The 13,876-nt window shown below is 29.5% G+C and overlaps 2 protein-coding genes across 2 annotated transcripts; both read right to left on the minus strand.

Annotated features, from left to right (window-relative positions):
- Positions 1–131: 131 nt before the first annotated feature.
- On the minus strand, positions 132–3,140 carry LOC106755168. The gene is made up of 4 exons (XM_022778172.1): positions 2,737–3,140; positions 2,062–2,168; positions 501–977; positions 132–403 (listed from the first exon to the last, which is right to left on the minus strand). Exons 1-4 carry the CDS (start codon positions 3,072–3,074, stop codon positions 132–134), a joined length of 1,194 nt encoding a protein of 397 aa, XP_022633893.1. The 5' UTR covers positions 3,075–3,140.
- A 4,494-nt stretch (positions 3,141–7,634) lies between these two features.
- LOC106755169 (ankyrin repeat-containing protein ITN1) lies at positions 7,635–13,142 on the minus strand. Its single transcript, XM_022778185.1, has 6 exons — positions 13,081–13,142; positions 11,840–11,937; positions 10,269–10,745; positions 9,697–9,846; positions 9,014–9,432; positions 7,635–8,318 (listed from the first exon to the last, which is right to left on the minus strand). Exons 1-6 carry the CDS (start codon positions 13,089–13,091, stop codon positions 7,704–7,706), a joined length of 1,770 nt encoding a protein of 589 aa, XP_022633906.1. The 5' UTR covers positions 13,092–13,142; the 3' UTR covers positions 7,635–7,703.
- Between the last annotated feature and the right edge of the window lie 734 nt (positions 13,143–13,876).

Genomic DNA, 13,876 nt, shown 5'->3' on the forward strand with positions numbered 1-13,876 from the left:
AATGCAAGTATTATAAATGTACGCAATTCACATTTGAATAAAAAAGAGTTCTCAATCATCTTTCATTCATTTTATATACTCTTCCAATCCTGTTTCAATCTTTCATTCTCGGTTTTCTTACTGTTCTCATTTTAAACCAACAAAAACATATGTAAAAGAAAAAGGAAAATTTGAAAGCTACATTGTATATAAAAATTCAAGTTACATGTCCTAATTTTGCTTATGTGTTTTGAATATAAGAATTTACCTGGATTGATCTTGATGGGATTGGGAAGCTGTGGAGAATGACAGCAAGAATCCATAGGATTTTTGTTTAGAGCCAAGAGATGCAAAGCTGTATCATTATTCTGATCACGTTCCCAAGCTAGATTGGGCCACTTTCTTACCATTTCTAAGGCCATGTCTGAAAAATGTTTGATAACTATTTAGCATGCTTTAGTGTAAAACAAGGAGTGTAATTTTTCAAGACACTATTATTAAATTTCATTAAAATTGCATACGGTAATTTCCGGTCTCGACACAGGTGAAGAACAAGGATCTTCGGTCTAAATCCTCGAATACTTGTTCGGTTTTGTCATAGAGAAACTGTGCCATGTAACATTTTCCTTGCATTAGAGCAAACTTTAGTGGGGTGTGTCCTCCTCCACCCCTGATTCTGGGTAGGTGGGGGTTTCTTTTCAGCAACAATTCAACAATGTGCATATTTCCAGAAGCAACAGCAAAGCAGAAGGCAGTATTGCCCTTGCTATCTTGCAATGCGATGTGTTCATCACTCAGCACTTGCAGCAGCTCCTCCACAAAGTGAACATGGTTTGCTCCTGCAGCAACATGTAGTAGTGTACTCCAACCACTTGTTATTGCTGCATGTTTCAGTCTCATATCTTTGTCTAAGATCACTTTGGCTTCTGTCCAATTGCCTTCTAAACCATACTTGTGAAGTGGCACGCAGAACTTCAAAAACTTCTTCTTAGAATCTTCTGAAACATTACACTTATTCTATAAGGTTATGTGGGTTTTGAATTAAGTTGACAATATTGTTTATGGTTATTAATTAATGCATAACTCAAAACAATATTATTACCATTTTTAATACTATTATTCCTTTTAAGACTTTTCTTTTAAACTAACAATTAGAGCTGTCAAAACGGGTAATCCGGCTCGACCCGACCTGACCCACCATGGGTTGGTCACTTAGTGAGCCAATCCAACCCGACTCATTTATTAGCGAGCCAAAAAAATTTAAACTCGGCTCGAACCACCACGGGTTGGTGGGTAAACGGGTTGGCTCACTAGTCCATTTAATTACAACTTTTTTTAAATAAAAAAATTACAAAATTTCTATATTCAAATTTAATTTCACTCCCAAAAAATGATGTTAAACTGAAGACAATTCAAAATAATAATAATAATAAGTACAATATAATCTAAATGTCATCCAAAAGCAAACACAACAAACATACAAATAAGTTTTTTATATACCATAAGTTTCATAAATAAAATAATAAATTCAAAAAATAAAATTAGGTAGGTGGGTTGATAGGTCAACCCGGCCCATCACGGGTTCAACTCATATGGGCCGGGTTTAAATGAGCCGGGTTAAAATCTAACCCGCATAAAAAAAGTTCAATTTTTTCTTTTTTTTAACCTAATACAGCTCAAACCTGTGGTGGACCGGATTAACTCGTAAGTTGTGACTTATTTTGACGGCTCTACTAACAATGATAAAATTTTCAATGTTAACCCATTTCTCATATAACAAAAGCAATGATAATTACTTAACAAAATATATAATTAAATAATTAATAATTAATAATATAGCATCATTTACCACTATTATTTGATTATAGCAACCCATTATAGGCTATTGACAAATATTCCAGAAATAATATAAGTCAAAATTTTAATTAGGAATCATCCACAAAAAGAATTAAAATATTTAGAGATAAGAAAACATAAGAATTTTATATTATTTACCGAAAAAATGTAAAATATATGAGAGTATTTAATTAAAATAATTAAGAGAATAGATAAGGCAAAAAAAAAAAAACATTTCGATCTTACTTGTTGCCTGTAAAAAGTATTGGTCAGGAGCATTAAATTGATCCACATCAGAGTCTATTGTATTGTCGGACAGTTGTCTTGTAGGAGTTGGAGAACCTGTCATATGCCTGTACAAATAAATATACATGATATTTAATATAACAAAAGGGACAATAGGAGAAAAATAATAGTAAAAAAATGTAGAATAAAATAAAGATTCAATGTATATTTTACTATTTAATTAATTTATTTTTTTGAATTTTATCATTTAAATGAAAGGTTAGTGTGTACAAAGTCTAAAAAGAAATATAATATTTTTATTTTGTCGTAAAAATGTGTCATTTTAACATTCTTTTTTAAAATTCTATAATTAGCTTGTTAGATGTTTCACATAATAATAAAACGTTTAGAAATTGAAGGATACGATGATTAGATTTTGAAATGATAAAAAAAGTAACACTATTACTAAAATTAATAATATGATTAGCATAGAAAAAAATATTATTATTATTTTTAAATTTTACTATAGCAATATTAAGAATATAAAGTAGTTATGATATGTCAATAAGTAATTATATGAGTTTAGATATCTACAAAACAATGAGTGCTCTAGTATAAAAAGACAAAAAAAAAAGGTAAAAGTGATCGTCATCAGCAGCAATTATCAAATACCTTATAAATAAATAAATAAGATACCTTTGAAGGTCATCCCATATTTGCTTGGTTGATTTTGAAGTTTCTGAAAATATTTCAAAAAATTCTGGACTCAAGGCACAATATAAAATGTTTTTTGCTTTTGCTTCCAATTCCAAATTCTTCATATCTTCTTCATCGTATTCATCTTCACTCTTCTGCACTTCTTCATTATCTACTACCTTTGTTGGAATTGTGGGTCCATTTTTAATCACAAGCCAAAGCTTGTAGTCAATAGATTTAATGAATACTATCATTCGCTCCTTCCATTCATCGTATTTTCTGCCATTAAAATATGGTGGCTTCCGAATTGATTGTCCTTCACTCATCATATTACTCATTAAATTTCCACCACTTGATCAACCTGCAATTGTATATGTTGGTTTGGATGGTTAGATTAATTAAAATTCACCCATGAAAATTTACACAATGTAAAATGCAAAATTTTATTTATATTTTAAACCATTCTTATAAATAAATAATAGTTTTTTCAATCCATATCGTTATAACTTTATTTAGTATCAAAATTTGCTGTACAAAATATGTCAAAAAATTAATTATTTATGCCACAAATATACAACTATATATAAAACATTATCAAAATTAATACATATCCACCGACAAGAACCCGTGTCTAATTTATTCTAATTTTTTACCATTCAAATGAAATTTAGTATTTTATATTTATAGTCACATATATATTGACTAAGAAAACTTGAACATCAAATTGAAAGTTTTGTTTTTTATCAGCACATCAAATTGAAAGTGAGGCAGCATGCGATTGGCTGGGATCGAACGGTACCTATTTTATATATATATCAACATTGAAAAGAAATTTTGGGAACTAACAATTTCTTTTGAGTGTTCTTTAGAATATAAAAACTCTATTAAAGTAAAAGGTCAAAGAAAGATGATTGATAGATGCATATGGACGGTTTCTTTTATTTTATTTTTTTTGTTTTACTATTGACCCACTTGCACGTTGAGGAATGAAAAGATATTGAAGTATATACCATGAAAGTAAACCTAACAGTACAACTTTATATAAATAAATGAATTTTACCACGAGAAAGAAGAAAAAGTGATATATAAAAGGAAAATGATATTTTAACACCAAGTTTTGACACCATTTTGACACTGCACACGTGTTAAAATGTGATTGGACGATTTCAAATTAAAAAAGTTGAGACAAGGATATATTTGGAAGAGAAAAACCAAAGTTTGTTTTTTTAATTTGAAATCGTCCAACCACATTTTGACACATATGCAGTATCAAAATGGTGTAAAAAAAAGGTGTTAAAATATCATTTTCCCTGTATAAAAGAACAGTAAAACTTGGCAGCAGCTAAAAAGGAATGAAGAAAGTAGAGTAAAACATGATGGTGTCACAAAAAACAAGCCATCTAATCTCCCTCTTGTAGCTTTAGGCCAATTATTGTACTAAACTGCTACTGAAAGTTGAACCTAATGAAGAACATGTTGAGTGCGTACCTGAAAAGTGAAATTCTAGGGGGAGCTTTTCCTCCTACGGTTAATTGTCTGCACTAAAATGATGACCAAGATGCAGAGGTAAGACAGTGAGAGGAAAGAAAGTAGAGGGTATGAAGGAGGAAAACTGATAATTGGAATTGGAGAAATATAGCAGAAGAGGTGAAAAGGAGAAACAAAACCCAGAAGAAGAAGATGGTGCAAGTGGTGTTTGTGCTGCGTGTTAAATGAAATGGATTTATAGCATATGAATAGAAAAGGTGGAGTCCTGACAAAAGAAGAAATGATGAAGAATCTTCCTTTAAATTCTGTGTTTATCTGACTACATTGCACTTTCCTCGTAATGAATCACTCAAACAAACCTTAATTTGCTTTGCTGATAGAGCTAGTCTTCTCTCAGTCAACGGATATAAAAAAAAATAAATCCAAAATAGACAAATGCTTAAAACAAGACTATTACCTCCAACAGAAGCTAAAAGGGTGGACTAATAATTCATTTAAACATAAAATCACAATAATTATGTATATTTAATCACACATAAAAGCTCACTCAGGGTTTATTTTTATCAGCAAAGAAACATTATATATTTATAAAACAGTACTTAAGTTGCCCTTTATAATACGTACACAACCTGATATATAGTAGTTTACATTAGATTCATATTATGCAAACATAAGTTCGTTTTGCAACACTTGAGTTAAGAATCATAATTTGGCTCTAAAGAACAAAAGACAACTCATATAGTTTGAGCTACAACCTTATTGCTTAAGTGACATAACATATTGTTTGAATATGACTTCAACAATTGAATGATATTCTAAAGGGAAGAGATCAAATTTATTCGGTCTCTTCTTTGTTAGAGCAACCGATGAGTGTTAGAAAATATTCATCTTCTAAAAGGAGAAAGAATCAACATTTACTCTTTATTACATACATCCCAAATCATTATTTGAGCGATTTGCTTTGACCACAAATTTTAAAGTTCTAGAATTCTAATTACAAAATTCATCTCTTCATTGCTCAAGTCATTATCTATGCTTAGGCGGTCGTTAATGATAGATACTTGAGCAACTACTCATAACTTGACTAACTAGCCATAATTTATATATATATATATATATATATATATATATATATATATATATATATATATATATAAACACACACCTACTTTTGTTTAGAAAAATATATGTAAACAAAAGTAAAGGAAATAAAAGATGACGTTGTTGAGTTTAATGAAGTAAAGTTGAGGTTGCATGAGCAGAGTCATCCAGCACTACACTGAAACCAACAAAAACATAAAAAGTGGCTGGCAGCATAAAAATCGAATTAGAATTGTGGAAAACTTCAGCAACAAGGCATACTTCTCAGGCTTTTGTGGGGTCACAATGTTGTTGGTGGAAAATTAGGAAAAGTTAACTTTCCAAAGACAGTGTTGAAGGTGACTGATAAAAGAAAAAAACATTTTCCCTTCTCATACTTCTCAAAATTAGCAGTGTAGAATTGCAATCAAGAGCCTTTATCTTGCAAGTTATATCAATTTAACCAATATAAATTATAATTTATATATAAGCTTTATAATAAAACAAAAGTGAGCTTAATTAAATTTCAAATATGGATTTTTAATTAACTTTCTTTTAAATTTTTGCCTGTCTATAAATGTTTTTATTTTTTCAATTGATTGAATCACTTGATTTCTTATCCTGTTTAATCATTGTATATCTTATCTTCACATGTTAAAAAAATTGTAATTAATATAAAACAACATTAAAACAATAAAAATTATTTATTATTTTATATTATGTATAAACTCTTTTATACTAATAAAGAATTTTCATATTTTTGAATCCCAAAAGAAAAATATATAAGATGATTAGACAAAATAATAATCCTGTCATTTAATTAATAAAAAAATTAAATAATAAAAAATTAATTGAAAAACATAAAATTTGAATATTCAAAGAAAAAGAAAATAATAAATACTTAATTAAAAATATGCAAATCTATATAAATTTGAAACTTAATTAATATAAAAGGTAAAAGACTTGTAAACCAAAGCTCAAATAATTTCATGGAAGATTATATGATGTAGGTAGTATTTTATAGGTGTCAAAGATAAACTTAGTAAGTTTGTATAGATGTCGTGTGAAAAAGTTTCAACAAGAAAAATTAGGGCTTTGAGTGTTTTTCTGTCTCTTGTACTTCTCTCTGTTGAGGTTTTCATATTGTATTTATTAAATTGTTTTAGAATCATTTTGTAAAATAGTTGGAATTCCTTAAATATTTCCTATCACATAATATTATTTTTTGTCGACAAAAATTTATAATCATAAATATTATTTTTAAATAAAAGGCATACATAGATTAAATTAATAATCAAATAATAGAAAATAAGTGAATAATGTTTGTAACAAAAATGTGACAGTAACACTGAAAAAATAATAATATTTGATCACTATTATTTTATAAATTTTATATGAGTTGTATCATATAAATAAATTATCATATAATATTTGATATTAGTAGCAAAGTATTCGTGAACGAAAATTTTAATCTTTGATCACAATTAAACTATAAAAAATTAATACATTTTATATTAATTATGTTCTTATTATAAGAAGAATAAATTAAAAATTAGTCACAAATAAAATATTTAATAGTGACAAATTTTATATCTATCATTAAATTTTTTGTAAAAAAAAATTATTTCTTCATATTCTGATCTTAAATTCTTGACCAATATATATATATATATATATATATATATATATATATATATATATATATATATATATATTATGGTATTTCCTAGATTTTTCTACAAAGGTGTAGTTAAATTTCATTTTCAGGAAGCACCCCTGGAGCATTAGAAACCAAACGACATTTAATTGATGTATCTTAATGAAAAGTATTATGAATATATTGTACTTTTATTTTTCTTCTATAGATTTATTTGTATTATGAGTTTTTTTTTTTTTAAAGAATAACGTACTTTTTCATAAAGGGAAATAACTTATCAAAAACTCAAATTTTCTTATTGATAATATTTAGGTTATCTGATTGAAATGTAATTGTTGTCCATAATAGTGTATTATAAATTAATGTTAATCTTAATCCACTTCTTTTATATATTGATGTTTGAAGTTTAATATGTATGTTTTTTCTCATGAAAAAAATTGTCAGAACAAATCTTATAAGAACTAGACTTTTAATTTTGAGATTTAGTAATGGTTTTAGATTCCATATTAAATAAATGAATTTATAAATATATAAATAAATATAAAATTCATTTTCCAAGTTGATTTTATAAGTTAAAATAGAGAAAACGTCATTTGAAATCAATATTTATAAAATTGGTTATTTGATTGTCCATTTGTAAAATTGAATTAAACTTGAATTTCATAACCTCCTACATTTTACTAATTACATATAAAATTATCATTTTTAGCAGTATAGATTCCTGAACAAAAGCTCAATCTTTCTACTGAATCATGCGTTTACTAGGTCTAAACAGAGAATTACAAATATAGTGTGAATACACTATGTCATGCCAGAGACGAAACTGCAGGCATATAAATAAGCATATTGGTAAAAAGGCAAGTACAGCAATGGAAAAAGGAACCCCTTTTGAACCATGGTAATAGGTTATGAAGAAAGCACTGCTGAATGCTACCATCATGCTGATTATGGAGACAAAAAGAGTCACTAATCCAGAAATCAACTTGAATGGTAGAGAACTGAGAAAGTCTTGTTCAGCATATCGTGAGATTAGAATGGACAAGAAAATCAGAGTTGAGGTGGAAGAAGAGATCAATGCCAATGCATCTGAGAATGCAAACACTGTGAATAAAGGTTTTTTCAAATAATTGGGAGATCCTGTCTCATCCTTGGTACCACCTGGGACGCTGAAGGCAGCAGAAAACACTCCTGTAGCTATTAGAGTCGAAACCACCATGCAAGAACTTGCTGTTCGTTTCATCCATGACTCTCCCTTTTTCAACAAATCTTCATGTTTATTGGTGAATAGGTCTTGAGGAATAATGCCTTCATTGTTCGGAAGCTCTATATACAGTGGTTGCATGATCTTTTTCACCTCCTATGACATCAAGAGTTTGTAAACAATGTCATTTTTGTATATTTTAATGAACCAAGAATGCCCAAATTAAATGTAGTTAGGTTAGTTTCACAAATTAAATAATTATGTACTATATCAAGGTGTACATATAATGTCATTTATGTGTAAATTAAGGTTGTGTTTGTTTCAATAATTTGAAAAATATAAAGTTTTTACACTAAAAACTAATAAGAAATTATTGTTGTATAACTTTCTAGTTATGGCTAAAATTAAGTAAATAATTTATCATAGACAATGCTTTGTAATTAGCTAGCAATATAAGATATTGGGTTTGCAATAAATTTTGAAAAATATTTTGGAAGACTATAAAAAGATCACATTTGCTTTACTTCTTTTTCTCAAAATAAAAAGTGGGTATCTCTTGTATTTATACTAGAGTGAAAGTTACTTTTCATAATTACAAGCTTTTATAAATAAACTTTTACTAAAATTACTAAATATTTACCCAATATTCATAACAATAATATTTCTACATATATTAATTAATAATGTGAATATGATTTTTAAGAATGCAATATTATCATCATGAAATCAAACACCCCAATAAAAATGTGAAAGGATAATAACTCTATCATTATATATAAAAATAGAGTGATCAAAATATGGAAAGGAAGAAACAAATAAAAACGTGTATGTATATTTAGTATGCATCATACCTCAAACCACGTCAATTCTAACATCATCTGAAAAGCTGCTCCAGAAACTATATTAAGTCGATCTGGTCGTGCTATTTCTGCAACACAATGGAGTAAGGTGCTACCTTCATCATCCACAAAGGTGAATAGAAATTCTTTGATTGGACCTAATTCATGTATTAAATTGAAGATACTTGCATGTCGGTGCAAGGCAGCAACATGAATTATACTCCGACCCATTGTATTTAACTCCCATAATAAATCGGGGTAAGTGCTCATAATCACTGATAGAAACTCGAAATTTCCCACTTCTGCAGCAAGAAATGTTACTTGTGAAGGTTCTCTTATTGCTTCCATCATCTCAGAATCCTCTAGCTGAAGAAATATTTTCCACAACTGTTTTGTAAGTTCGAGTGCTGGAGGATCTTTCAGCTTGATGCCTAGGGCACACAATTATATATGGCTAGTTATTACTTACTTGTCTCCTTAAAAGTAATTCACTCTAGAAACAAAAAAAAAAAAAAAAAACCTTAGCAGCATAAAAGTGTTGAATTCTGAGTGTAGGTTTGGGACACGTTCAATAAAGCAGCAACAAATATTACTACCAGCAAAATACATTCTATGAATAGATAATAAACAATTGAAAATAAAGACAATTCAATGTAATGATTTTCCCGATAGAAGAGATTATTATAAGCACTCACACTTGTGCAAGAGCTGTTTTGGATACTGAAGTAGACTTCCGGAACCGCTATTAGAAGGCTTTCGAGCCAAAATGTGTAAACCTGTCTCACCGTTTTCAGCCCGAGCAAAAGCTAACGATTCCTTCTCCTTTAGCATCTCCAGAGCCAGTTCTGCAACAAGTACGAATTATGTGTTTTTCAAACTTTGATGACTTTGTTTATTTATTCTCAAAAACGCTTTCTGTTTAAAAATTTGTTGTTTCTGAGCTATGTTAGTGAGTATGTGTCTCTAATATACATTTGTTTTCTAATAGCACTTAGAGAAAACACATGAAGAGAACGAGGAAAAATCTCATAGCTATCTTTGCCTTTTACCTTTTAACATACTTGATTTGATAAAAGTGTCTGAACTTGATAAATTTTGAATCAGAAATTGATTGCTTAGTATAACAAAATTGCTTTAGAAAAGGATTTTTAAAACCATAAGGTGGGAAGAGAATGAATCAAACCCTAGGATTCCTTTCTTTGTTTTAAATCTTTAAAAGTCCACCAAGTATGAAATTTTGTAAAATAGAGGCATGCAAAAAGCTTACCATAGAGTCCGGAGTCAATACAGATGAGGAACAGTGTAACCCAATCATCATCGTAGAGTATTTCTTTAGTTTTAGGAAACAAATACTCAGCCATTTCCCTTCTTCCTTGTAAAAGGGCCAAGTGAAGAGGAGTGACACCTAGTCCACCCCTTATTGTTGGCAAAGATTCATTTTTTCTGCGCATGATCTCAGCAATGTTAACGTTCCCCACAGCAGTTGCGAAACAGAATGCGGTGTTTCCCTTGTCATCCTGCAATTCTAAATCTTCTCGGGTCATTACTTTCACGAGCTCCTCCACGAAGCGTTCATGGTTTGCTCCCACTGCAACATGGAGCACTGTTGCCCACCCTTTTGTTATGGCAGTATTCAGCAGCGTCCAATCTTCATCTAATATTTTCTTCGCCTCTTTCCAGTCACCCCTTAGTGCTGCTTTGTGAAGAGGAACACATTGGGTGAGGTACCTTTGTCTGCCTTCTTCTGTCAATTCAATTTTCTATTTTAGGGTCTAAACATTTCATCCATTCTTATCTCATATTGTTTAGTTTTTAATCCTAGTGATGCAAAAACTCAAGGGATATAACTACTTATAGTATTATATATAATCCACACTATCTTAAACTTCAAATACAATCCAAAAACAAAACAAATAAGTATCTAATAATTTTTATATCATTATCCATCTATAAGATTAGAGTCTTGAATGGATAAATGTACAATATTTTTCTCCTTCAAGCATCTTCTTCTATATCTCATCTACAATAAAATTAAAAGAAACACAAAGTAATAATTAGGTGAATTCATGAGTCAGTCCGATTCAGCATGGGTTCAATATAGGTAAGTCGGAGTTTTAGTGAACTAAGCTCAAAATTGACCTGTATCGAACTTTCAAATTTTTTTTAAATTTAATCTGGCTTGAACTTGTGGTAAACCATATTGGCTCATGAATTATATCCCGTTTTACCAGCACCGATCCAACCCTACAACATTAGACTATCCTAATAAATAACTATCCATAGGGTTGAGAGGTAATTTGAAACTTCAAATATAGAGAAAGGTCAATGATTGTATTAGTTTTGACTAGAAGAGAAACTTAACGTAGTCTTGAATCATGATTGAGTTCTTTTACATAATGAACTTGCATTTTAGGTTCTATACCTCTTCCCGTGCTGAAGTCATGATATTTTCAGTGTTGAATAGTGTACCTTCTATTGAACCTATGACATATAACACCGGTTATCTTTTTCCTACTTGAAAACTTTAACAGAATTTAAGACAAATGACATCTACAGTTATCTTCTCCCTACTTGAAAACTTGTTCTAAGATGCCAAAACAAGAGGAGACTCTCAACTTAAGAGTAGTATAACTGTCAATAGTGATACATTACAATGCTTGTAATTCCATCAGTTATCTTAATGATTACTTATTAAGTACTGTAGCGTTTAAACTTATAGAGAACTAAACATTGTTTCAGAGACAGTAACATTAGCAGCAGAAATTTTATATGATCATGAAAGTGAAGCAGATTTTTCAATGATTCAGCTTGGAGAAAAAAATCCACTAGAAAGCTTACGAGAGGACACTAGATGAAGGAGAGGCCTCCTAAACTGAGCTGAAGCAACCCTTTGAAACAGTCGTTGGAAAGATGTTGGGTCTGATACGGCCATTTCTCTGCAAACAGAACATTCAAATTACAATAATGTGACAGTAATATACATTTTCAGTAATTAGTGAAGCACCATGGCCTCACAATCTTCCGGCTTTTATCGTCTATTGGAGTAATGTGAACTGCTTCTTATTAAAGCTTACGCAAAACAGAGAAAAATATGTTCTCGTTGTGACTCTCGAGTGCCTATAGAAATAAAGTTTGACCAAGATGTAACAGTATGACTAACAAAAAATATACTTTCACACCATTAAAAGAATACTCGTTTAATAATCTAATAATATATTACTATTTTATATATTTGTACTTTATGGTTAAAGTATAGGAAATTTTAAATAGAGAAATACAAATTAAAATATAAAACAAAAAAGCATATGAACTTAAAGTTCATAGTTAAAATAGTTAAACACAAATATCCATAAAGATGAGAACTATAGTTTTCTTGTTTTTCTACAATAATCTCTTTCTCTTGAGAGACTGTGGGCCTCAAGAAGGAAGAATATAACCCAACCGACCAAACCTATGTTGGGATCTAAGGCCCTAATTAGTAAAGACAATAAAGTCTTTTTCTTTCCTAAACTCCCATTAATCTTATTAACGCTTTCATAAATTTTAAAATGATTATTTTATCTTTTGTACAAACATTTTATTCAGAAATCTTTCTGATAAAACAAAACTTTCAAAATAAAATTTCTAAAATAAGATTTTTAGAACAAAATATAAGAAACATGAAATGTATTCTAGAATTTTTAGAATATATGATAATTTCTAAACAAATTTTTAAAAATAAACTAAATTCATTCTAAACAAATTTTCTAAAACACGGCAAATCGAACTTCTCTACTTCTTCCTTCAACGTAAGAGTACAGCGTCAGCAGAAATGACGTGATGCAACACGATATTTTACTCTTTTCTATTTTTCTATCTTAGTATGAGATTGCAATCATGAGAATGTAGAAAGAAAAAGTTAAAAAAACTACAAGGGATGCAGATATCATTACCATAGCAAAAGTAAATTTTTTTATTTTGAATTTTTTTGAAATTAATAAGATAAAAAAAATTTAAAACCTAAATTAGTGTTTATTAAAAACACTGGTGGGTCCTGGCAAATGTTATTATATGATAATAATATATTCATATATACTTACACACTTATCATTTGAAAATGGGAAGCTTTTCCTGTCTGATTATTGTAGTTCTGCGAGCCACATGTTTCTGCACAGCTGTTCCCTCTGCAAGTATAAACCAAATTCAATCACTGTACTAATTTGTAATAATTTTTTAAAATTTTAAAAAGCAACAATAATTGAAGGGTACAACAAGAAAACGAGTGGAGTGAGATGAAGGAAACTAGAAAAAAAAATATCTCTTGGCATTTATTTTTGAATATTATTCAAGAAAATAAAACTTAAAATAACAGACGGAATAAACAAGGTTCAAATTTTACATATAATGTCCTGTCTTCAAAATTGAAGAACCAGGTGAGCCAAATCCAAGAAAACAGTTATTGTAAGGAACATCTTGAGCATGTATGTTTGAACAACAGAGAAAACATAAGATGTCTGAAATTTAGTAAAAACAAAAGAGGTATATGGTTCGGCGAAATCTAAGAAAGAGCGTAATAAGATTTGGTTACCTAAATTAGAAAGGTTGAGAAGAAATAGATTTCCTTATCGTCGTAGCTCTGAACAGTGACTGGTTTTGGTTCCAGAGTTCCAAGTTCTGCAGAGAGAGAATGGAGTTTTGGTTGGTCAAGAACAGTCCAAGTGATACCAAAAATCTTATAACTTTTTGAGGTTGCTGAGTGAGTCAAGTCAATGGTAAATAAATTATGTAGATGGTGGTGGTGGGTCAGTGATGATGACAAAGCAAGAAATTAAAATAAGAACAAAAAAGAAAGTTCAATTGTACCAATCACTGACAAAAGTTCACTGGTAATTTATT

The sequence above is a fragment of the Vigna radiata genome, unplaced genomic scaffold (assembly GCF_000741045.1).
Source record: "Vigna radiata var. radiata cultivar VC1973A unplaced genomic scaffold, Vradiata_ver6 scaffold_264, whole genome shotgun sequence".
Classification (NCBI taxonomy): domain Eukaryota; kingdom Viridiplantae; phylum Streptophyta; class Magnoliopsida; order Fabales; family Fabaceae; genus Vigna; species Vigna radiata.

Coding starts and splice junctions, on each gene's coding strand:
- LOC106755168 (XM_022778172.1), bottom strand. CDS start 3,074: ATGAGTAATATGATGAGTGAAGGACAATCAATTCGGAAGCCACCATAT. Junction 978..2,061: donor ATACTTTTTACAGGCAACAA/GTAAGATCGAAA, acceptor GTAATGTTTCAG/AAGATTCTAAGAAGAAGTTT. Junction 404..500: donor TGTCGAGACCGGAAATTACC/GTATGCAATTTT, acceptor AACATTTTTCAG/ACATGGCCTTAGAAATGGTA.
- LOC106755169 (XM_022778185.1), bottom strand. Junction 9,847..10,268: donor TATTGACTCCGGACTCTATG/GTAAGCTTTTTG, acceptor TACTTGTTGCAG/AACTGGCTCTGGAGATGCTA. Junction 8,319..9,013: donor TAGAATTGACGTGGTTTGAG/GTATGATGCATA, acceptor TTGATGTCATAG/GAGGTGAAAAAGATCATGCA.